Consider the following 27,734-nt stretch of genomic DNA (forward strand, 5'->3'; position numbering starts at 1 on the left):
TTGATGGTACAGGGATTTCAACAGTTTCGATTGAAGTCAGCATTTCGCAAATTCTTTGGTCGTTATAACGATCTAGTTCGTCAATACAACCTCGCATTGGGTCAAATGCTGTCTGACGTTGTTCATACCGATTGTTAAGCCGTTCTTGTCACACTGATTTTGACTGCGGATAACTCCGTTTACCTGATCAGGATATGGGGCTCACGGTGGGTGTGACCGGTCAACAGGGGATACTTACTCCTCCTAGGCACCTGATCCCACCTCTGGTGTGTCCAGGGGTCCGTGTTTGCCCAACTATCTATTTTGTATTGCTTGTAGGAGTTATGAGATTGATCACTGTTCGTTATCTTCACCTTGCATTCATAAGAAGCAAAATTTATCAATAAACTTCTACTTGACAAGAAAAATATGTTGTTGTGGCCTTCAATTCAACATTCAAATGTATCGACAACGTTTTATCTATTAATAATAATAACTTTCATTGATATGTCGACTCGAAATAAAAGACACCAAAGAGTCATCCACTTCTGCGTCAAACATAGATGTTTCATTGAAAGTAGACATTAACGGCAAACTGACAAATCAACTTTATGACAAACGGGATGATTTCAGCTTCTCCATTGCCAACTTCCCATATTTATGAAGCAGTATTCCATTATCACCTACATATGGTGTTTATATATCTCAACTGATTCGATACGAAGAGCTTGTTCTGTGTATGGTTAGTTTCAAATCGAGGCAAGCTATTGACAACAAGTTGATGGTACAGGGGTTTCAACAGTCTCGTTTAAATTCAGTATTTCGCAAATTATATGGCCGTGATAACGATCTAGTTTGCCAATACAACCTATCATTGGGTCAAATGCTGTATAATGTGTTTGATACCAATTGCTAGACCGTTCTTGGTACACTGATTTTGACTGCGAATAACTCCGTTCGCCTGATCAAAAATAGGTCTCTTGGGGGTGTGACCGGTCTTCATAGGATGATTACTCCTTCTAGGCACCTGATCTCACTTCTGGTATATCTAGGGGTCCGTGTTTGCCTATCTATCTATTTTGTATTGCTTATATGAGTTATGAAATTGATCAGTATGCGTTATATTCACGTTTCATCAATAAAAATCATCATAATGAAAACGAGAATAAGTTTCATTTAAAATGCTTTTTATAAACGATCTCTTGATGATAGATTCTGGTATGAACTATCATTGGGCATCTTGAGTTCCTGATACTGGTGTACATCGTTATTGCTGACTTGTGATGATGGCGGTGATGGTGGCGATATTTCTGCACTGGCGATGTAGTCAGAAGAACGCTGCTCTTGTTTTCTGTTATATATTACCCTAATAAAGAGAAGGCATGATGTATATCAGAAGATTTATGCACTAACGCAGGACATGCAAAACCCTAACTTTTTGCTTACCTCAATAATATAACAATGACAACAATAAGCACGGAGTTGATGACCACTGAGATTGACAAGCCGGCAATATATGCATTTGTAGTACTATCCTCATCATTACTGACATTAGGTGCCTCTGAAAAAAATATAAACAATATTTAACTTTTTATTTCCTTCCTGTTCCGTGAACATATTAAAAGACGCAATGATATACCAGACAATATATCCCTCAATAGTTCACACATTCTTATTTTTCTCTGAACATTTTTATTGTGAGTTTATTCAAGTGACATTATAATTTGCAGAACTCCGGGATACTGAAATAACACATAATAAACTCGTATAAATTGAACAGCGGTTAGCAATTACAATTAATTCGTAACAGTACTATGTCACACTTGTATTATATTGGAGCATCTGAGCAAATATGGTGAGTAGAAGTTTGGTTAGGAACTGGTGTTCATTGTAAAGATATTCAACTAATACCCTCCCATTTAAAAGAATGGTGTCATTTGTATTAGTAAGATTCATTGAATCGTTCAACAGACGCTTTTACAGTAAAGTTTCACCTTCATTTATTGGAGAGCTATAGAAGTTTCACCATTATGCAATCAAAATCAATCAACGGTGCATATGAAAGGTGAAGATAACGAACAGTGATCAATCTTCAATCTTCGATCCTTCCTGATCAGTAACTTTCACAGTGTCTCAGTAAATTAGTAGTTCATAAAATGTTATTGAAAAACAAGAAATCCATAGAAGTTTAAAAGTATCTTATATCCAATAGGGGATTTTCGAGTTCTTCCGTTCCGTGCATATTTTGTGTTTTAGAATCTACCTAAGTCACGTGATTTGGCGAATTTTTAGGCATGCTTTCTTCAGGTTTAGCTAACAATCAGACAATTTCCTTCATTTATTTTACTCACTGGTTTTGATACCGAATTCAAGTACAAGTGCCATTGGTGTGTGGCAGAGGGATGTAATACGGATTTACGTAAGAGAGGAAAACAGGCACGTATCATCGTTTTTCAGGGAAGGGGGTGGGTAGTCAGAGAAGATGCCTTCACACTACTTTGTCTAAAATTATTGACAAGAATAAATAAATATATCAAAACAAACAAACCCTAACGTGTTCTTTTGACTAATATTCAAAATCTTTCAATTTTGATATGCATGGATGAAGGTTAAGTAGTGGTATACGACTAATTCTACCTCAATATATATTTTTTCACACCTTTTAAAATCCAGGAGGTGGGTGAATGATTGACACGTCGCCCAGTATAAAAAGGTGTCACTCTGTGGATTCTATAAGGGACACAGGCTCCTACAGATCGGTTGGTGTCCCTCGGATTATCGTTCGAGATATCAAAGATTTGTCGTATGTACAATTGTCATATTATCAGCTTTGGTACAGAAACCAAAATTCTTATACCCAAATTAAAGACTGTTATCTTCCTTTAAGAGATATATTTGATAATTCTTTTTCAGACCTCATGTGTTCAACCTCAAAATGTTCTGCAAAAAATTGCAAAACGTGTGATATACTGATCACTAAAAATTCATTTAGTAGTAATTTAACTGGACGTAGTTTCTGTACCAAAACGTTTGATAATCTGACTTGTAAATCTTCTAACGTTGTCTACGCCATTGAGTGTAACCTGCGTGACTTAATTTATGTGGGAGAAACCAAGGGTGCACTTAATAAAAGAATATCGGGGCACATATTTCAAATTAATAATGGTGGTATCCAACTTCTTTACAAGCATTTTAATGCACCGGACTACTCCATCTTGTCCATGAGGGTAAGGATTTTAGAAAAAATTTACCATCACACAAACAATCCTACATTAAGCACCCCTTTTCGTAGACAACGAGAAGATCACTGGATCAGGACCCTAGGCACTGCATTTCCATATGGATGCAATGATAATGTATATGATGTGGGAAATTTGACTAGTCCACAAGGAAATAACGTTAATGTGATGGGACTCTTTCCCAATACCCAAAGACGAAAACGCAGTCACGGACATCGTTCATATAAAAGACCAAGTACAAATGATGTCACCTTTGATTCACTTTTGCCTCACGTCAACAGACAATTGGGTCCACATCATATTCGTACAAAACTTTACTCTATTCCATTGAGGGTTTTACATACGTTATTTGAAGAAGCTATGGCTAGTCTATACTTGGATTTTTCAACACCTGAATATAAACTTAACTCTATGATTATGGATGTTGCCTACCACAGGCTCTATAAACCAGCACGGACCATGGATGATATTCCTTCCAATCATGCCGTCAGTTCCTTAAGCTCAAATTTACAAACAAAGGAATAGATGCCGTCAACATAAGCAACATTCTTCGTCATAAAAGGGTTCAGTCATGTATTCCAACTTATTTCAACTTCAAGTCTGCACCCTGTATTTCCTACAGCTATACTTCTACTATTGCATCCAAACTTTTTAATTATAAACACACTTTGCAGTGCTTAGATATATACCATCTTATACGTAATCCACCAACATGTTCTTGTTCTACATCTTCTTTCAACTACAGTCCAGCTGGACATGTCATTACTGGTGATGTTGATATAGTTGAAAATGAGGACATCAAATCACTTATTCTTAAAGGTCCTAAATACAGAGAACCTCGGTCTTTTAATTGGCTACAGAGCTTCATCTCTATTATGAGTTATGTCGAAGATTTTGCCAGACGATGGGCTAAATATGAAAAAGAAGAACTTGATACATTGTCAGAATGGATTAAAAGCATAAGAGGGATATTAAAATCCCGCATTAGACACATGAAAACAAAAGTACGTACCATCTATCCTTCTGTGTTTAGTAAACCAGAAGTGATAAAAGAATTAGATAGGTTACATGCGGAATATCTTTTCGTTCCAGCTGACAAAGCTAATAACAACATTGTCTTTGTTTGTAAGGCTCATTATTACAACTGTATTTTAAACGAACTTGGCATTAATTCCACTTTTGGTAATCATACTTATACTCCAACTGCCCTTTCAAAAGACGAAATTCTTCAAAACCATGCTTCAGTTTTAGACACATTTAATATTCCAGTCAATGGGTCGAATGAATATGAGTTACCGTACCTATACTGGATTCCTAAACTTCATAAAAACCCTTACAAACAAAGATACATTGCTGGATCCAGTAAGTGCTCTACCAAGCCCCTATCTTTGCTCCTCACGAAAATGTTAACAGCTGTGAAGGAGAAACTTCAAACTTACTGTGCGACTACATATGCCAGAAGTGGTGTTAATCAAATGTGGATTCTAGAAAATTCTAAAGAACTTTTAATAAACTTGAAATCACAGAATTTTTCCCAAATCAATAGCATTAAAACCTATGACTTTTCAACACTATACACGACCATTCCTCACGATAAATTAAAGACTAGACTTTTTGACATCATAGACAGTTGCTTCTTCAACAAAAACGGAAAACGGAAATATTCATATCTAGTGATCAGTCATTCAAAAACTTACTTTGTTAAACACCACTCTGATTCCACGCACAAGTACTCTGAAGTTGAAATAAAAAATATGCTAGAGTTCCTCATTGACAATATCTTCGTGGTCTTTGGTGATCAGGTCTTCCAACAGTCTGTTGGAATTCCCATGGGCACAAATTGTGCTCCTTTGTTAGCTGACCTGTTTTTCTATTCATATGAAGCAGAATTTATTCAAAAACTTCTACGTGAGAAGTAAAAATCTCTCGCTGTGACCTTCAATTCGACTTTTAGATATATCGATGGCGTTTTGTCTATTAACAATGATAGCTTTCATTCATATGTCGATTTGATATATCCCTGTGAGCTCGAAATAAAGGACACCACAGAGTCGTCCACTTCTGCTTCATACTTAGATATTTTATTGAAAGTAGACATTAACGGCAAACTAACAACTCCACTGTATGACAAACGGGATGATTTCAGCTTCTCCATCGTCAACTTCCCACATTTATGTAGCAATATTCCATTATCACCTGCATATGGTGTTTATATATCTCAACTGATTCGATATGTAAGAGCTTGTTCTGGGTATAGTCAGTTTTTAAATCGAGGTAAGCTACTGACAAACAAGTTGATGGTACAGGGATTTCAACAGTCTTGATTGAAGTCAGCATTTCGCAAATTCTTTGGTCGTTATAACGATCTAGTTCGTCAATTCAACCTCGCATTGGGTCAAATGCTGTCTGACGTGTTTCATACCGATTGTTAAGCCGTTCTTGGCACATTGATTTTGACTGCGGATAACTCCGTTTACCTGATCAGGATATGGGGCTCACGGCAGGTGTGACCGGTCAGCAGGGGATGCTTACTCCTCCTAGGCACCTGATCCCACCTCTGGTGTGTCCAGGGGTCCGTGTTTGCCCAACTATCTATTTTGTATTGCTTGTAGGAGTTATGAGATTGATCACTGTTCGTTATCTTCACCTTGCATTGATTGATTTTACGACTCGTCGAGGAGTTTTCACTCATTTCTCATTTTAAGACACCAACAGCTTTAGGTTAAGTACCACAAATTTAGACCTATGCTGGCCGTAACAATGAGGGTTCTTTATCGTGCCGACGCCGGGGGGGGGGGGGTATTAGCGTATCATATATATTGCCTAAGAATGTTTTCCCAACATTCTGATTACTTGAATCGTATGGAGAACACATTATGGATTCACTTCATAAATTGCATGCGTACCATTCACTTCTGCCGCCATAAAATGTCGGAAGGGGGGGGGGGAGGGTTGTGTCACGAAATACATCTTTATTTGTATGTATAAAAAATAGAAAGTTATGGTTGTTAAAATGGGGATCATCCCCCCTCCCTCATTCTACGTGCATACCTCAGAAGTACCGATATATCCATTATCGGATTTGCAATGCCGAAGTCGTCGTTCATTCCAATGGTGCCAATATTTGTAAAGATAAATCATGACATAATAACTTTCAATAGCTGGTAGGCTTATATGTCTTCATTCAATTTCCCCCCACAATTTTATTGATGATTTCCGACAACCCAGTCATTCAGTCAGCTTTCTTTACCGATCGGCGATTGACTTTCAAGAGCTTGAGATCAATTCTTGTTTTGTATCTACACCAACATTTTTTGGAAAGGATTTCCAAATTTAGATCATAGGGCCAATCGCAAGCTTACATAGGCTTTGTATGTTACTTTTACGGTAAAAGGAACAAGAAACACTTATATGTAGAAACAAAATTCTTTAGTTCGATTATACTTGCATAGAATCAACGTCCAATTTAATAGGTTGTGTATACACTTACACTAGACTTGGTGTATTTACGTTAACTACGATAAACCGGATATGACCATGTCTAAAAAAAAGTATGACGTAATAGTGACTAAATGCAGAATAAACACGGATATGGAAGAACTCAAAAATCCCAATTTAAAATTAATCTCACATACATACACAATATCATTTTTTTTACGCCACTAAGTGAAGTAGTTCAATATATGCACATGTCACAACTTTAGATCATATGTAACGTACAGATATTATTCAATCAAACTCCAGTGGTTGCAGAAGAGCTAGTTGACCATGTCGATATATTACAAGTCTTGATATATTAATTCAGAATAAATTTCAAAAGATTTTGATGAAGAAATAAGAGCGAGTCCAAAATAGAAAAGTCCAAAATAATGTATGTGAGTACACGTGCATGCACATGTGCTTCAGCACAATTAATTGATTTACATTGTAGGGAATACTTACTTTTCCAAGGTACCTGATCCCACCACTGGTATACCCAGGGATCCGTGTTTTGTATTGCTTATAGGAGTTATGAGACTGATCACTGGTCGTTATCTTTACCTTTCATACACATGTAATACAACATGCAATAAAAAACAATTGAAAATCAAATAATAACAGATATACATATACAGCATGAAAAGTGAAGATAACGAACAGTGATCAATCTCATAACTCCTGTAAGCAATACAAAATAGATAACACGGACCCCTCGACACATAAGAGGTGGGATCAGGTTCCTAGGAGATGTAAGCATCCCCTGTCGACCGGTAACACCCGTCGTGATCCTATATTCTGATCAGGTAAACGGAGTTATCCGTAGTCAACATCAGGCAAAGAACGGCTTAGCAATCGGTATGAAACACGTCAGACAGCATTTGACCCAATGGTAAGTTGTCTTGACGAACTAGATCGTATTTACGAAATGCTGACTTCAACTGAGACTGTTGAAACCCCTGTACCATCAACTTGTTTATCAGATGTTGCATACCGAATCAGTTGAGAGATATAAACATCATATGCTAATGAGAATGGAATATTGCTACATAAATATGGGAAGTTGACGATGGAGAAGCTGATATCATCCCGTTTGACATACGGTTGAGTTTTCAGTTTGCAGTTAATGTCTACTTTCAATAAAATATCTAAGTGTGAAGCAGAAGTGGGCGACTCTGTGGTGTCTTTTATTTCGAGCTCACAGGGATATATCGAATCGACATATGAATGAAAGTTATTATTGTTGATATGACAAAACGTCGTCGATATATCTAAATGTCGAATTGAAGGCTACAGAAAAAGATTTTTTCTTCTCGCGTAGAAGTTTTTGAATAAATTCTGCTTCATATGAATATAGAAACAGATCAGCTAAGAAAGGAGTACAATTTCTGCCCATGGGAATTCCAACGGACTGTTGGAAGGCTTGATCACCAAAGACCACGAAGATATTGTCAATGAGGAACTTTAGCATATTTTTTATTTCTTAGTATATAATAAACTTACGGATATAAATTTAATCTGAAATTATTTAATTTTATTTCTAACACGCAATTTAAGGCAATTACATTTTGGTACGCAGATTGCAGTTCACTATTTGCAATTCAATAGTGAACTGCATTCTAGTTTGCAAATTTCCGTCCGGGGTAGGGGTCTTCGATGATTCTGAGCCCGATGTTAATTCACTAGTGTAATTCACAAAAAGTAAAATTCACAAAACGCACATTTTTCAGCCGAAACTGTCCTGATCAACAAAGCTAGCCCTTTCTAATACATTTGACGCCTAAAATTTGCATAGTCTAATTTCATTTAATTTATTTCAAAGAAGTTGTTTGGTTTTTGGTTTTTCTTTAATTTTCGCAATTTGTAACTTTGCTCTTTTCTTAATACCTGTTTGGTATTCATCATTGTTTTTATTCAAACTCTGAACGTCAGCAATATAATTTAGTTTGTGTAACCGTCATTTTTCTAACTAAAGAATGTAACAATTTCACTTTCTTATACATGTCGGCTGTGAAGTTCCAGTCGATAGACATATATTGGTCAACACATGCCCTTATTGGAACAATCCAGTTTCAAGAATTATGTCTAGAAAATGGTTATCTTTATCATTTGAAAGCTTTATTAAATTTTACTGAGCAAATGATTGTACATGTGCTTTAGGCATATATCTTATTGCATGTTTTTTGTGTTTTGGTTGTCGAAAATATTGATAAAATTGATAATGAAGAATTGTTGATATATACTAAGGACATTATCATTCTGATCTAAAGAAATCGAGGACTAATTAATATTTATACATAGTGTAAAACCTACATAATGAATATATAATGTATTATTTTAACATCATTTAAATCTGCCATAGTCTATTTTATTGTGCAATTCATTTATATCCTAATTTATTTGTGTAATGCATCCATGCAAAGTCATTATTTTAATTGCATTTGAAACGGATTCTGTTTATAAGAACATGCTTATGAAAGGTGAGGATAACGAACAGTGATCAATCTCATAACTCCTACAAGCAATACAAAATAGATAGTTGGGCAAACACGGACCCCGGACACACCAGCGTTGGGATCAGGTGCCTAGGAGGAGTAAGCATCCCCTGTCGATGTATTGTGTATCTATTCTATTTATAGCACCTGCTAAGACGTATTTAATATATTCTCTAGTTTAATTCAGTATCTCATGAAGTGGGTCAAATGCTTTTTGAAACTACATGATTTCTTGTGATCATTCATGAACTGGGGTGAGATGATACAACGTAAAAGAAGTCTGGGTTTCGCATTTTGTATACCCGTGATTTTACTGATTATCCATTATTAGAAGTAACTAAGATTATTGCTAGAACAATTGTCATAAGTTATTTATTATAATCAAGCAGTCTTTTGTACCTTACAATAGCTTATTGTGCTTGTATATAACATTGCTTGGTTGACATCGTCTGCTAGACGATTCGATATTTTATTTTGGATATACATATTACTTGTAAATGAATATTTACGTACAATTTAGGATAACATATAACATAGCCACATCAATTTAATCCATGTGTACTTGTTAAATTACAGCATGTTTTTAATTATTTATTCTATATGTACGGCAAAGTTGTTTGGCACTGTACGGCAAAACTCGTGCTGTGCGGTACCGTTCTTTGCCATGCGATTGGTCGAGTGTCTCCGTACAGCTAATTTATTGGTTAAGTCCTATCACATGGTACCTCGGAAAGTCTATATATATATATATATATATATATATATATATATATATATATATGAGTCGATCAGCCAATACTCGCAGATAATTTTGTCTGAAGTTCACCTTGCGCTAAATACGAAACACTGAATTCCTACTGCTGTTCGATCGTCCAATTTAGGTGAGAATTGATTAAGACAATTATCTCCCAACACACTAGATACCTATTTATTAGCTTTTGGAAACATTATTATTAATTACTATGTAATTATACTCTGACGGTCACCGTGAGGCCCCGCCCCCTTTCTGCCATATCCCTGTACGGTAGACGCCACCGACCAGATTATGTTTTACACTTGTTGTTAATGCTGAAATGTGTTAATAAATTATCGTTACCTTTGAGAAACTCTCATTCTGTTTACAATACTGAAGTTAACCAGGATTGGAGCATCACCCTTGTGTGTTTACAGTGTGATTTATATTTTGTAACCACCACCCCCCCCCTCCATTTATAAAAGGCCATCCGTGGGAAGCTTACAATACTTTGTGACATCATGACTATACATTGCTTGCAAGAAAACAACACAAGAAACACATAAATTTAATCAGTGACTAAAATGTTTTGTTGAATCACACGATTTTTAAGTCATTACACTTAATTCTTAGAAAAATTCCTTAATTGACAATTGAAATCAATATAGAAATGTAGTTTTCCCGCTTTCAACCATTAATATTAAGAAGTCACATGAGGATTGATCAGCCTTAAGTATATGGTATTCTAGCATCATGAATGATCTTCTACATGTAAATGTAGGCTAAAGACAGTTTAATCAAATTGAAGTAAGTCTGTACTGTATTTCAAATGTGAAAAATAAAATGAATTTTTCAATATTTGTTCAATACCTTTTCAGAACTTGAAGAGCAGAAGATGCATTCCAATGACTCTCATATGACATAGAAGACAAAGGAGAGCTCTTGAGAATAAAACAAACCCTGCTAGTTTGACAGTCAATGAACACATCCCATGACACAATCCATCCTGATTCAGTAAACGTGTAGTCCATTCTTCTAAGGACAAACCATGACTTAGTTAAGATCAAGTGTTGGTGTCAGAAAACTAATGTAATTAAAATCATTGCAAAATTAACAAGCTGGGACCCCTGCAAGTGTCTGATGTGAGCATACTGAATAAGGACTCATTACTGAACAGTTGAAGGAAATCACTATTATAGAAATGACGATTGTGTTGTTTGGTAACATTATGATCCATATTTGTTGAATAAACAACTTTGCAAAAATGAGTTCTTCTGTTTACTAATTACTGGTATTTCAACATAGATTACAGTAACACTCAGTTCAGTTAAGGCTTCCCGAGAATAATTACAGTGCTGTGTATAAATGTACCTCAGTGCACTTCGCATCATATGACGTCACAATAAAAACGACGTCACGACGTACAAGTTGTATCACGGGGAAAATGTCATAATAGTATGTCGTTCTTTTAGTCCATCATTCTAGCCAAAATACAGCGTAACCTCAAACTAATTGCAAGAGAAATGTTTTTGTTTTCAAACGGTGAGTCAGGGGATGATCTAGCGTATATAAAAAATCGAGAGCACAAAACAAAGGGGAAACGTGTATATTAGGGGTAAAATCGTACATTTTGATAAAAAAAATCACCGAAAACCGGGATTTATCATTTATCTTCACATATGAAAGAAATAAAAGAAACATAATTGCTATAATCATCGGGAACGGTGTTAACATTCACAAACTACTTTATTCATACCTAAATTTCAAATCAGTGATTTTTTAATGAGGCGTAAAGCCTTATTTTGGAAGAAAAATCGATGAAAATGCGAAGAGTTAATATGAAACTCATAAACATTGATTCTGGCACAAAATTAGATACTATCTATATGAGACAGTTAAAGAAATAATAATTAATTCATAAAAAAATATTTAACAGTTTGAGATTTTAAAATCATGAGTGTATCAGTGGCGGATTTTAGGGGGCGCAAAGCCCCCCCCCCCCCCCCCCCCCAAAAAAATAATCAAAATTAATGTAAATCATCGTCTTTTGTTTTAAAAATTTGTAAACGATAAAAGAAGCAAAAATTTCTTCCACTCTCGGAAAAATAAATGACAAAATGTTTTGATTTATTTAATTACTTTCATTGCATCCCCCTCCCAAAAAAACCCTTAAAATTTGCGTCATTTTATTAATTTCCCTTTTATCCTAAACGACAGAAACTAGTAAAAATAACTACTTAGGAGACATATTTCAAGCCCTATAAAATCTGTAAAATCCATGCAGGAGTTCAAGGCAGCCCCCTGACCCACTGCCTCATAAACTTGCGCCCCCTCCCCACCCTCCCCGCAATTACTGGATCCGCCCCTATGTATGATCCCGTAATCATGTTTGCTCTGTTCGTTTGTTTGTCAGGCCGCAAAATGTTTAAAGTTTTTTAGCCATAATATTTGAATGGTAAATGTAAAACTTATACGGTACCAATTTTGATGCACCAGATGCGCATTTCGACAAATAATGTCTCTTCAGTGATGCTCAACCGAAATGTTTGAAATACGAAATAACTATGAAGTTTTAGATCTAAATATAGCCAAAAACAGCGTGCCAAACAAGTGGAGCCAAATTTGTCCAAGGATAAGAGCTATGCATGAGGGAGATAATCCTTAATTTTGAAATGAATTTCTAAAGAACATGACCCACGAACCATGAAAAATGGCCTAGCCTGGGATATTGATAATTTCCGTATATAATAATCTTCTGGATATAGGCTTTCTAGAAATGTTTTTCTTTTTTTCATATATTCTATACTTTTTTGTTAATATGACGTTGAATATTGTGGTATTTAATGTTAAAAAATTAACATTTCGGGATACACGTCACAACAATAAACCTGCAATGACCATGTACAATGTACATGAACCTATAAATCTCTGAATATATCAAGTTATATGCACTCAAATAGCTAGAATGGCTAATTCAATGATCATAATAAGCATTTTTGACCAAATATGGGAAATAGAAATAAGAAATATTTTGGAAATGATGTTCAAAGCCGTGATTGTTCAACTTTACTTTTAAATTATTTTTACTTGAATTTTGAAATACTGAAATAAGAATAAATATAGTATGTAGTCTATTTACATGGTGAAAGAAGTGAATCATTGGAACAATTCTGTTTCATATCATATTCCATGGTTTTTGGATTTTGTTTTGTTTTTTGGTTGTTTTTTTTTGTATTAAAACGACCGAGTATCGATATCAATGGTAACGAAATAAGTTGACACCGCGTCTCGTCAAAACATGTTCAATTCGAATTTACTCGGAATTACACGGTCAACGAGCATTTGCTGTGAAACCTGATTAAAGGAAAATTACTGTAGACACCTAATAGTAAGTATCAAATGATCTTTTTTGTTACATGTACATGTAGATTTCATAGCGTGAATAATAACAACACAACACCGATATAGGGGATCAGAGTCAGTATATTATTGACTCTGAAAATACGATTTGAGAAATGATACTGTATAAATTTTACTGTATTTATCTTGATCAATAATTGCATATTCCTATACGTATTAATCATGTAAAGATACTGAGGTCTTTTAACCAACAATTTTAAATGCTTGTGCCAGGGCCGTAAATTACATGGAGGCGGAGGAGGCTGTTGCCTCCTCCAACTTTTGAGCCAAAAAAAAATTAAAATTTAAAGTTCATATAGAATTTATGTTGTTTCCAATAACTAAGAACATGATACCTCCCTTAAAAAGCATTCCAAATCTTTCTTTTAGAATGAGTTAGTCAAGTAACATCTTAGAAGGCCCTAGAATCAAGGATTTTGCACGAAACGTGTTCAGTGTGCACAAAATGTGCTCAACGTCTGGGGGCCTGGGGCCCCAGACCCCCGCCTAATTTCCTGCCTCCTCCAAATTGAAGGTTAATTTACGGCCCTGCAGTGTGCAATACATTATTGACTGACAGAACGTAATTCATGAGCTGTGATCTAAAAATCTTCCAGACATTAATATAGATTTGAATAGAATTACATCTAGATACATATTTGAAATGGAATATATCCTAAGGCACTGTAGTTTTAAATTGTTTGGATTATATTGCATTTACATGTAATTTATACATGCTTGTAAATGCCACAGAATGAGAAATAATCTAAATTGGTCTATTTCATAATGTTCCCAAAATAGAAGTATCATGTAGATCTATACAGGAAATAACATTTACAAATCATGTTTGTTGTTTGTTATTTGCCAGTTAAGGTATTCAATGTATAATGACCATATTTCATATCTAATAAATGGATCGTGGAATATTTGTAATCATGGTATCATTGTGAAGGGTTCATCAAATAAAAATAACCCACGGTAGGAATTTTCTAAATTTTGTTTACTGCTTGATATATTTCACCTAGAATTTAACATTGAAGTATATGGGAAAAGCATCTTTTATTACAATATTTTAAAAACAAATTATATATTCATACTAATCTCTTGGTAGAAAGTTACATACACTTTCTTTTTATGAAAATATGAAATAAAATTAATCATTGACCACACACATTTTTAGAAAATTAGATTTTCCTTATTTTTACAAAGGGCAGACAACTCTTCCAAAAAGTCTTAAGTGCAAAAAGGTCAGCTTCTAATCATTTACCAGTCATGTGAATTTCATCTGCTTCACTTCCATCATTATTTAACAATAAAGTTTTATGTTGATCTAAATCCTTCAAAATTGTTCATTATCCTTTCATTATACATGGAATACCTTAAGTATCATAATGATAATACTAGTATTTCATGATAAGTAATTATTATGCTAAAATCAAATACCCTTTTTATTGTCAACAAATACATCACTGGTAGAAAGGTTATAAAGCTTTTATCTAGCACAAGTTTCCATATTCTACAGGTTTACATATGTCAGCAAGTCCTCAAAAGCAGCTTTAGGGGTTCCCAGGAGATTCTGATGCTCACTGTTAGACTCTCACTGTTGTCAAAATCCAACCTTATTTTCTCTTTTCTCAAAATTTCAGCTCTCAAAAACTTGTTTGATTAATTATGTCACTCCTGTTTTGTTGAACATGGTGTTGTCAGCAATAGGTTCAAGTTCTTCTATGTCTTGTTGTAGGTGATTTGTACAGAAGCGAATGATGGCCTCTTTTGAAATTAAGATTTCATGCCTTACTCCTACTGGGACTACAACTAACTTTGGACCTGGTCACTCGCAGATACAGCATGAAGTGTGCCCTCTTGATGTACATGGGGATGGGAGTGATACAGAAGGGGGACTAATTGGAAGAACTGCTACTGCTGGTGGTGGTGCTGGACTGTCTTGAATCTGTTGCCTAACCGACTTGATATTCTTCTGTTTAATATGGGAGCAACACACACACTCTGGCATATATTGCACAGAAAATCATGATCAGATGGTGCCCTCCCTATCAGAGTGGTGATCACTGTCCTATATTTCTTTGAAATCCTGGATCTGTGTTTTGGTTTTACTCTCCATGGACAGTTGAAACAGAGAAAGAATTAGGGACCACTCCTTGGCATATCTGAAATATTTATGTCATATACATGTAATTAAAATATACAATTTGGGTTGGATGAAAATCTTATCTTCATGTTAAAACCCATTAGCCTAGGTTATTTTTCCTAAAATCTAATTATAAATCAATTAACTTGTTAATTAATGCTTGGTGAATCAATTAATAAATTGTATTCAAAAACTTGAAATTATTTTTTTTCCACTAATAAACTGAAAATGTGTATCTTCAAATGTTTTGTTGATTAATGTCAGTGTGAAATATAGAGGGGGTATGGGGTTTACAACAATGTATATTACATGGTTAATTTATTTCTATTATGTAGTCCATGTAAATTTCTGTGGAAACGAGGAAGTTATTTATATTCGGTCTTTCCTATCCCGGGGTAGGAAAGACCGAATATAAATAACCCCCTCGTTTCCACGGAAATTAAGTCCATGAGAGCCTGAAATCTCCCAACCTGGGTCTGTTTAATGGACCCTTCCAAAGTCCTTTTTTAAGGAAAAAGTAAACCATTTTCCTAATCCAAAAAGAAAACTGGTGCAAAAACCATGCACATCTCCATACATGAAATAATAGAAATAATAGAAAAATTATCAGTAGTATTGTAATACATTTTCGGGGGGGGGGGGGGGGGGGGGTTGCCGTTTCACCTTTATAGATTGGGTTTTTTTCCTAACATTTAAAACATATCTTTTCAATATCAATTTTGTCTATAGCACAAAATAAAAATTCTAAAATCAATGAAAGCGTTTGATTTTCGTGTGTATATATAAAACAAAACGAAAGAAGAAAAAAAATAGGATCCTCCACTAGTAAACTATGTTTTCCATTTAGAGTTATTGCCCTTCAATTGAAAAAAGTAAATATAATTAAATGAATACTTTACATTTCAACACAAGTTATGTCAAATATTATTTAACAAGATATATTTTGATATGTATTTAAATTGACCTACTTCATTAAAAACAAACTTTCTTTGTGTTTTTGTAGGTTTCTTTCCACGTATATACAAGGGACTTATGAATTTACGAACTTAAATAGTTGAAGTTGAAAACAAAACAATAATTGTTTCCTTTCCGTTCGATGTATGAAAATTGTACGTTCAAATTCTCAAGTACAAATGTAAAATAGATAGAGCTCACAGCCGTGTTTGACATTGCCGTAATATTCGGACATTTGTTAATGTAACACGTTGCTACAACTTTACAGTTACGATTGAGAGACTTCATATTTTATAAGAAACTTTGAACTGTAGCCTATAATAATTAAACGTACAAAATTTATAAAAATTGTGAGAACCAATGGACAAATTCATACGATAGATCATACTGTCTGAATATATATCGCACATCTCCATGCGTAATATATGTGTACATGCTGGGCCTGTGTAATTGAAATCTATCGTTAAAATGATAATGTCCTACGGCACCGATTGTGGTGAGGGCCTGTCCCGAGACACAGTTAGATTATTCTAACTAGGGTATTCCGTATGGCCGTATAAGTTTGTACTGTACGTTTGATTCGAACATTCATTCTGTTTCGAACAATATCATTTTTAAAGTAACAAAAGGTAGGGAAATCGGTACTTTTAAAGCCATCGGAACGGACTTCGGAATCAAACATACACGATAGGTGTAACCCCCCCCCCCCCCCCCCCCCCCCCCCCCCCCCCCCCCCGCGCCGTACCTTTTTACCATAGGCCATGACTCTCATATTTACTCGTTTAGATATTGATTTTTTATTTTAAAAAATATATAACAACATAAAAACTCACCTCTTTGCTGTTTCTTTTTGAGTCGAATCAACTGCGTTAGATGTATGTATTGACGTCCTTGGAATCTGACGTTTCCAGACGACACTTTTGTTATTTTTTTTTTTTTTTCGACATGGCCGCATTGCTTACGAGTTAATTTTTTTGATGGAAAGTGTTAATCTAACTTTGCATTTTAATTTTAGTTTACAAAATTGAGTCGTGAGTAATGCGGCCCATGTGAATTTATAGACTGAAGTTGGCAAATTTATGCGATTTTCCCGGAAAACGTGAAACTGCGGTAGGTTTGGGCATTTACTTGAGTGCTTTAAACATCCGGTGTGAGGAAACGATTGCGCAATACAACTTAGCTCATGTTATGGATAAAAAATATAATCTTAGATTTATTCTAAAGTGTTCTTTAATTTTTCCAAATTTGGTAGGCCAAAAATGGCATATTGTGGGTCATGTTCTTTTATAACAGCAATTAAATATACATCCGTATGTTCAAGCTAGTAACGAAGTACTTAGCTACTGGGCTGTAGAGACCCTCGGGGACTAACAGTCCACCAGCAGAGGCCTCGACCCAGGGGTCATAATGTAAAACTTATACGGTACCCATTTTGATGCACCAGATGCGCATTTCGACAAATAATGTCTCTTCAGTGACAGTATTTTCATATTTAATATGTGTATTCTTTGTGACAAAATCTTTAGATGGTATCAAACATGTTGATATTCTTTACCTTGATGATTGACCTACTTTTCGTGACCTTGGAAAAAACTTGCTGAGGATGTTGAGATTTGCTTACGAGTTAGAAATTCACGCTACATGTTTAGTGATAAATTGAATCGGGTGCATGCAAATTAACCGGGACGAGGGTATTGTTTTTTTTACCATTCCTCATTTCTTTCTCTACAAATATCTATAAGTTTCATTGAGAAATCTACAGTTCGGATAGAAAAGCCATTAACGACACGTTTCCTATCAGAACATTTGCACAAAATATACAGTTCTTGTCGAAGTAAAAAGTAGTGTTGTTGAGCGAAGACCGCGACTTGATCATTCATAATTAAGACTTGTAGATTTAGACACCAAATTTTCCCTTTTTTTTTTTTTTTAAATTATTGTGTTGGGATTAGTGTAGTCACGGCGACATTTTTGATGCACTCTTTTGCCATGTATTCTTACAGCAAGTCAGTAATTATGGTGACATACATCATATCGTATAAATGCGAATTCAAAACACCCGATCCATCGGATCTATATGTTACTGTGATAAAGAAATAATAACAATACAAAGACAATAATTACGCATAGTGTTTTCTGTAAATCAAAGAATGTCTGTAAATATAAGCGGAATGTATAAACTGGGTGGTTTGCCGAGGGAAATTTGTTAATAAAAAATAATGCAATCTAAGTTGACTTACATAATGTGGGATGCAAGTAGTAAAAAATCTGTTCTGAGATTTAAGTATGCAGTACAAGGTAGTAAAACGTGAATCTCACCTTCTACACAATCTATCAAAAGTGATTGATTGTATATTGTTTAACGTCCCTTTCGAGAATATTTCACTCATATGGAGACGTCACCATTGCCGGCGAAGGGCTGCAAAATTTAGGCCTATATACTTGGCGCTTATGGCCTTTGAGCATGGAGGGATCTTTATCATGCCACACCTGCTGTGACGCGGGGCCTCAATTTTTTCCGTCTCATCCGAAGGGCCGCCCCATTTATTCCCCCACGGGAACACAATCTAAAGAATACAGTGTACATATTCTGTCTTCTAATTCTTCTCCTTTGTATCGCCCCGTTTCTATTCTAATTGGAAGTATACCACATCTTCATAATGCAAGTAAAGATCTTAGATATTTTGGAATGCTCGTGGAAAGTTAATTTTCGGTTCTAAAATTTGTTTTAATATCTTTATATAAACATAACTTAATAGTTGATTTACTTTTACATGTGCTAGCCATTACTTCTCATGGTTATGAAGCAACTTGTTCTGAAATCACCAGTGTCACACAATAGTAACTTATTATATATTTTCTTTAGAATTATAAGATTCAGATAATGACTTCATTTGTGATGTCCAGTTAGACTTATTATATTGATTCACACATTTTTAGTAATGTTGTCCATTGAGAGTAGACGATTCAATTATCGTATAGTTTATACAGTGTCAGCGTTAAGGATTCTTCCATCCGAATTCGCCAAACATGTAGTGCAGGTAAAGGAATGAATCTGTGATAATGACGAAGTGCGCGATTCTGAACCATCGCGATGTTGTGGTAGTTTCGGAGACCCCATACTACACTACAATAGTTCAAAACGATCTACACAAATTAAGAAAAGTTTTCCGAAAGTTGAAATTCCTAGGTCTTTGTAAAAACGAATTTTCGTGACAATGGAGTCATTTCTGACGGCACTCCTCCTGTTCACACTTATGTTTCTTGTCAAATGATTATCATATAATCATATATTATTTCTTTTTCATATCAAATCACTCAGCTTTTATCATATCTAGTTTGCGCGATGATGATGTTCATTTTATATTGTTACCTTGAAATCGCCCCTATATATTCTCCTGATTCCGACCAGCTGCAGTAAATATAAAAGTGCAACGATGTACAGTGTATGGTGGTGATTGATGTTTATATATTCATGTTCTTATTACATTGCTATATCAGAAAAGTGTTGAAAACAACTTCTGACACAAAAAGAAACCCCTTTCCGCATCTGATAATCTCTTGTATACTCTCGAAAATTAAGAAATAGGCTGCATTATATGCATTTTAAACTTCCTTCCTTCTATTGGAGAACTTGGTCCCAAGACTTTTCAGATAATGTAAAGTAGGCTTTGTTTTTCAATATTAAAAAGGTCGGTCTGCATGTAACCGATACTGTTGCACTTTTACAATTATCACAATCATTTTTGTTGGATGCAAGGTGAAGATAACGAACAGTGATCAATCTCATAACTCAGGTGTCCTCCCAATATTTTGGACATGTTGGTCAGTTGTTATATTTCATATGTTGGATGGTTATGAGTAGTTGATTACCCCTAATGATTTCCAGGTCAAATGTCAGCAGGTGTAATGCAGTACAATAAACAATTTATTGGTATCTGCCCAATATCTTGAGAAGACCCTTTACAGTGATGTCATTTAATGCATGTGTTGGTCACTGGTATTAGAGTGTTTTTCAGTTCAGTTTTGGTGATTTTCAGTTCAAAAGATCACCAAGTGCAGTGATGTACTTCATGCATTTGATGTCAACTAGAAGGGTTTACCAAACAATTGATTTATGCTGGACCTTCAGAAAAGAGGGAATGTTTTCCACCTTTAACCATTCACCAAAATTGTATGAAATGTAATAAAGAAGCAAAAATTAACACATCGACAGCTTTCTCGTCCCCTTGATGCATGTCCTTGGCACTTCCTTGCTTTGACTGTTGTAGTATAAACATTTTCACAAGTATACAGATGGCATACAGTGTATCTGAGGCCGGGGCATATGTTTTTCAAACAATTTTTGTTATGCTATTCATGTACTTATTTCATATCTAGATATTAATAATAGTTTACATGGCAATACAGTACATGCAAGGTGAAGATAACGAACAGTGATCAATCTCATAACTCCTATAAGTAATACAAAATAGATAGTTGGGCAAACACGGATCCCTGGACATAACTCGTTTATGGATATGATTGCAAAGATAATTGGCGGGTGGGGGTAGCAACACATCCTACTGGGCTACAGTTTTTGTTTACAAGGTTATTTTATCACTTGAACTAATATTTATCAATATGTTAAACTTGTATTTATTTTGAAATATATATTGTTGAGTTTTACTGAAAATGGTGTAGGTTTGTATTATTTGTCATTAGTGTGAATTTTAGTGAAATGCTCAAATCTACTATTTTCATACTACAATAGATCAATTGCATTACGTTTCAACTTAAATATTTTTTATGTATTAAGGGTCTTTGATATGAATATCTTTTGATGACAGTTGATTATGCTGTATGTATTTACCAAATTATCTAAATTCATCAATGCAAGGTGAAGATAACGAACAGTGATCAATCTCATAACTCCTACAAGCAATACAAAATAGATAGTTGAGCAAACACGGACCCCTGGACACACCAGAGTTGGGATCAGGTGCCTAAGAGGAGTAAACATCCCCTGTTGACCGATCACACCCGCCGTGAGCCCTATATCCTGATCAGGTAAACGGAGTTATCCGTAGTCAAAATCAGTGTGCCAAGAACGGCTTAACAATCGGTATGAAACACGTCAGACAGCATTTGACCCAATGCGAGGTTGTATTGACGAACTAGATCGTTATAACGACCATAGAATTTGCGAAATGAAAATGAAATTAAGCAAATTAATCAATGAAAGTAAGCAAAAAAATCATTGTTTCACAAAGTGACAATTTATAATACATTGGTATGGAGGTCAGTAACGCACTCTTTACCATGGTGAATATTGATATCATAAATAAGAAGGTAATTTTATACATTTATTGCATGATAGTGAACGAGATATGAAGATTTATCTCATAAGTGTGGTGTATATTGAAAGTGAGATAAAGCATTAGTTTCATCACACGCCCGTTTGATAAAGCACTTCCGGTCAGAACTACTTTTGACACTGTTCCCGCTTGGATGACATGTTTTCTGTGTTTATGCATATCGACGCATGAAATAAAGAGTATAACTTGTTATTCTGTGTTTATTTAGAATTTCTTTTATAGCAAAATGAAAATGATGTTGCCCCCACTGACATATAATGAAAGTTAACTGCCATAAAAATGCCAACTATATCAGTGACTACTCAAAATTACGATCAGAAAACAAAAATATGTCTATTTTATTACCATCGATAAGGAATAAACCGCTTACTTGACAAGGAAAATCGAAAATACCTCGACATGCTGCGGTACCAAATATTCAGAAGCACAGTCTCTTTTCTCTGGAACCAAATTGAGTGTAGTGCTAATAAATCTCAACAGCTTTACTAACTAGGCCTGAAGTGCCTCAGGATTCCCTCTCGTCCTCAGATCCAAAGAAACCACGTAAATAAAATCCAAATGCACAAACACTTCTACTTTTCATTGTAAACTGTTGAACATTCTAATAACTTTGAATTATAATATTACTTTCATTGATCGTTGTTACACATGCTTATTTCAAAAAGACGACGACATCAAACTTTCATCAGAAGGTCGGGCCTACGTCAAAAAACACACTTGCTCAATAGTTGTTACTTTGATGGAATTGCAAAATCATTATTAATTATAAACTATAATCCCTTCTAAAACAATTTTGGTCCATGTTTTCTTTTATATAAATGCCCTTTTGTACTTTATATGAATGGATTACAAGCGCACTATTTTTTTCCCGCGGAAGGAAGACTGATAAACATGACGTCGGAGCCAAGGATTCAAAACAAATTCAATCAGCTGTTTCTACCATTCTGGGGATCATCTCAAAATTAAGCGAAAAGAAGACGTATGAGATAAATAGAACATATATAATTGCGTATTTTGATATTTGGTTCATCCAACTCGTTGATATGGTGTATTCATTCGCTCGGCAAGCCTCGCGAATAAATACACCATATCAGCTCTTTGGATCAACCAAATATCAAAACACGCAATATAGATATCCTATAGTTATTCAAGCAAGAAAAATCATATTCCCCGAGGGCAAAGCCCGATGGGAATGTGATTTGTCTTGGGTGAATAAATTTTCATATCTCCCGAACATTCTTGCAATAAATTATTTATTATACCGAAACAAAGCAAGACTACAAAAGTGCATTTAAAACTGGAGTCCGCTTATCTATACATTGCATTTGCCTGAGATCGCCCTAACGGTAACACTTCACTGTTAAGGTATTACGGTATAAGGGACAATCAACGAAATACAGTGATATGATAACCAGTTTTTTGTATTTACATTCTCCTTGAATTCTGATTTACTTGCTTGTTTTTGTATAATCAAAACCAGGCGATTTAACTGTGCATCAGAGACCCGCATATATTGTGCCTTATGAACTATGAAAGTACAATGACTCGGCTGTATTGTGCCGTCACAATAAACTACGTCTACCTTGCCGTAAAATATATGAAAAATGCATGAGGTTGCCCAAGAGGTAAATATGATGCGGAGATATGATGTTTGAGAGGGAGATATGAAGTTTTGTCATCCCTGGCACGTGACTGTCTAAACCAATCAGAGTACGCGTTGCATAAAATTCTCATACTGAGGTATAATAATAAGATTTATGGAGAGAATTTGTTTTCAATTTAATTTTTTTTACCACAGGGACAAAACATGAACAAAGCGGGCTGAGTTTTGCAGTTCAATTAGGCTTCATAGACTGCTGTCGGTTTCCATGGCAACGGATAGTAAACATTTGGTGTTGGGGTTAAACTTATGTAAGATAGTGCAAGTAAAATTAATACTGGGAAAATCAAGGAAATCTTCGACATTCAGTTGCCGGACCCTATCCGATTTCTTTGATTTTTACATAGAATTGATCTTAAGAGGTTGAATATGAGAAGAATTTTTGTTGTTGAATATGATGCACATATATTGATAATTTAGTTATTGAAACTAAGTACTTGAACATTCGTATACATTGAACTTTTGGGAGGAAAAACGGGTAGTACTTTTTGACAACATTTGATATGGTGTTGTTGCTTAGCAACCAAATATATTTAAATACAAAAATAATTTAGATTAGATTAACTTTAAAGATCGATTAAGCACATCTGACACCTCAACTTTACAATTGATGAAAATTTCAAGTTGATATCTTGAGTATTTTCCGAGAATATGACTGCACAAACTGGTCCTTTAAACGAAATGACGTCAATATCTTACGTGGAAAGTGAAGATAACGAACAATGATCAATGTCAGAACTCCCATAAGGAAAACAAAATAAAGTGTTGGCAAACACGGACCCCTGGATATACCAGAAGTAGGAACAGGTGCCTGGGAGGATTAACAATCTTCTGTCGGAGTAATCCGTAGTCACAATTTGTGTGTCAAGAATCGCCTAAAGGCAACAATTGATATGGGAGATAATAGACATCATTTGACCCAATGATAAGTAAGTGACGGAGTGAAAATCGGAAGAAACAGTAAAAACGTCATGTTCCCAAACTTTGATTGCGATAATAATAATTATTAACAGAGTAAAACCAATATTTTTCCAATTCTATCATGGGAACATGATAATAAGAAAGAAAACATTGTTGGGGGAATATACTATGTGTAGTAATTTGAAACAGTAAGAACAATATGTTTCCAAACTTCGTTTGGAAAGCATAATGAGAAAGAAAGTAAAGCAATGCGTTTCCAAGTTTCGTTTGGGAAAGATAAAGACAAACAGAATACAAAAGCCTGTTCTCAAACAACGTTTTGGAAACATAACGTGTGCATGTACATTTTGTAGTACTTAATTGACTTTTTGATTTCGTCATGAAGATCGTTAGTACAAGTAAATATACCTTTGTCACAGAGTTCTTCGGTATATCCTGGATTACAGCCCTTTGTCACATTACAGACATTCAGACAATCTGGACCATATGTTCCTGGAGGGCACTCTGGGGAAATCACATTTTCAATCAAGAAACAAAATACACACTTAGAAAAATAAATGTGAATGATGTGAATTATCAAAATCGAAAAGTACGCGTTCGAAACCAATTTTTTGAAACCGACCTTTGTCACAGCGTTCCCCGGTATATCCTAGATTACAGCCACCGTCACATCTTCCTGTTGCCCTGTTACATGGGGATATAACTCAGACACTGTCCGCTACAGTTATACACACAATCAGGACCGTATGATTCTGCTGGACACTCTGTAAAATATTATTTCACCCGAAAAATTTATTATTTTTAAGAACATATCCCTTTCTGCCTCACATTCATTGCCATTTTCCTTGTTGTCTTCATTGATTTAAAATATAGATTTCATCCATCAAATATTCAAAGAGTCACAATTTGTAAATTTAGAAATATATTGTTTCTTTTCGAAAGCTTTTAAGATAATGCCAAATAAATTACGTGTGTTACAATGTATCCCTGTCCATCCATTGCCACAGCCATAGTCACATTGTCCAGTGGTGTGATTACAAGACAGGTTGTCTCTGCAGTGTCCAGTACACGTAGATCTACACTGTAAACCGTAATATCCAGCTGGACATGCTACGAAAAATTACATTGCTTTGATAAGTTGTATCTTGTCGCATCTCACTTTATATCAAAATATACATTAATGTATCAATAGTATATCAATGATGTAGTATACGTAATCTTACATTTGTTACAAAACTCCCCCAGCCATCCTGCAGTACAACCCAAACACGTTCCGTTGACAATGTCACATCTCAATTCCTGACAATTGTTTGGGTAGGATAGATCACAGTTATATCCATATAACCCTGATTCTTTACAACCTATGCATATGATATCGAAAAAACATAGCACCTAGTTTAACACACACTAAACGAAATTGTTTCTGTATAGTGATGTAATCACAACATTACCTGTTACAGTTACTTCACACAATTCAGTGTAAACTAAGGCTGTTTCATACCCGGATGGATAAGTTGTTCCGTCAAGTCTTTCATTGTAAAATATAACGTAACGTCCATGTTTGACACAAGTTGTACTGAAATCCAAGGTCGGTAACTCCTGTCCGTTCTTGTAACACAGATACCCATCCTCCTTTATAGTTGTGTTTGACACATAGAGCGAGAAACTAGCAAAACGCCCCCTTTGTCTCATAACTGAAATTATCAATTTCGGAGATGATGATCATGATGAAGGGTGGAAAAGTTTTCAATTACCACAGGTATTTATCAGCCTATATTTGGAAACGCCAACTTTTTGGGGACTGGAGATATTTAATACTAGTAAACAATTTGATGAAAATTGGGGAAAATATATATTGCTCTTAGATGTATATCAGATTAAGCAACTATGGCAACAACTTTGACAGCAATTGAGACAGCAACACTACATCATACTGTATCAATGATTATGATCAAACTAGATAGTGTAAGGCAAATAGAAAAAAAAGCAATAAATAAAAATATATTTTCGTTTTACCAAAACTTAAAAACTAAAACATTGAGATTGGTAAATCAAAATTCTTCTGTGAGATGAATTGAAATTTATTAATTCAATGTTTAAATAATATTGATAATAGGAAAGTAAATTTTATTTTAATAAAATATCTTACTATTCCATCATACATGTACAATGTTGCATATAACATTCTTATTTTTGGTGATTATATCTACTGAGGCAGTGTACAGTTTCAAAGAATTATTTCCACTCAAAATGCACTGAAAATATATTTTGTCTATATGTAATGATGTATAATTATTACCTGATGACTCTGAAGTCGTGTAGTAAGTGGGAATAATAGATGAATCTTCATTGTAACACATAATACCATGAAATGATAATGGAGGAAACTCGGATTTAATGAAAAGTTGATGATGTTTTGAGAGTGTTTTATATAGTACTGCTAATTGATTTATATAAAGGGATGTATGAACAATAGCACCATTCTCTTCGTATTAAAGGTATTCTTCACTAAATTGGGAAGTAGCATTCACTATGAAAATCAAAGCTTCTTTTATTGGGAATGGATCTGAATTTAGACCCCTGAAAACGTACTGATAAATCCTTGTGCCATATTCTTCATAATCCTTGAACTGAGTTTATTGACAATCATTACCATATTGTTCTCCATAGCCTTTGAACTGTATTCTTATGCTGTAAATGCTGATTACTTTCTCAAGGTCAATGTACCACCATGTCCATTCATCTAGTAGGTGTGTTCCAATAGGTGCTGGCCTTGTACACGTGTTAATGTCTCCAACCACTGCATGCCTGGATTGATACTGCTGACATGTTCCAGTTTGTTGGCAGCCGGGTACTTCATTAGCCTGCTCAGTCTCCCTTTTCTGAGATAGGATTTCTGTAATACAAATGAAATTATCGATCACACTAAGCAACAGTTTGACAGCTTGTATCTTCTTTGATACTGTCTACCTTCTTTATCAATACGTAAACTATTGTAATTTAATAGATATCGCACGAGTTAAGCATTGGCCAAAACCTACAAAATATCTATATATGTTATAAGTTTCACAGAATTGAACCTACTAGCAAGCAAACGTGTTCTTAATAATAGCTTAATCTTTCCATCACTTTAATAATAAGTGATACCAAGTCATGAAACTAATGATATGATGAATGTAAAATTTATTGTTTACTCACGGTATCCAGATGACGAAATCAATCCCACTGCTACATGTATGAGAAAGACAAGTGTATGCATGTCGTGTTTATCGTTGTAGACGACAACCAGGAAGTATGAATATTAAAATTTTATTTAAATAACTTTACAGACTTCATGATATGGTTGACATTTCACTTATTTGCATACCCAT

General features: G+C 34.9%; 1 protein-coding gene and 1 long non-coding RNA gene across 2 annotated transcripts; one reads left to right on the forward strand and one right to left on the reverse strand.

Annotated features, from left to right (window-relative positions):
* Positions 1-1,149: 1,149 nt before the first annotated feature.
* On the reverse strand, positions 1,150-27,734 carry LOC125672577 (multiple epidermal growth factor-like domains protein 10). Its single transcript, XM_056161492.1, has 9 exons — positions 27,731-27,734; positions 27,017-27,259; positions 25,815-26,057; positions 25,587-25,724; positions 25,333-25,473; positions 24,986-25,012; positions 24,772-24,867; positions 1,426-1,540; positions 1,150-1,345 (listed from the first exon to the last, which is right to left on the reverse strand). Exons 1-9 carry the CDS (start codon positions 27,732-27,734, stop codon positions 1,168-1,170), a joined length of 1,185 nt encoding a protein of 394 aa, XP_056017467.1. The 3' UTR covers positions 1,150-1,167.
* Positions 13,613-15,714, forward strand: LOC130054361 (uncharacterized). Its single transcript, XR_008802670.1, has 2 exons — positions 13,613-14,910; positions 15,064-15,714. It is a non-coding gene; the product is annotated as an uncharacterized LOC130054361 (long non-coding RNA).

The sequence above is a fragment of the Ostrea edulis genome, chromosome 4 (assembly GCF_947568905.1).
Source record: "Ostrea edulis chromosome 4, xbOstEdul1.1, whole genome shotgun sequence".
NCBI lineage: Eukaryota > Metazoa > Mollusca > Bivalvia > Ostreida > Ostreidae > Ostrea > Ostrea edulis.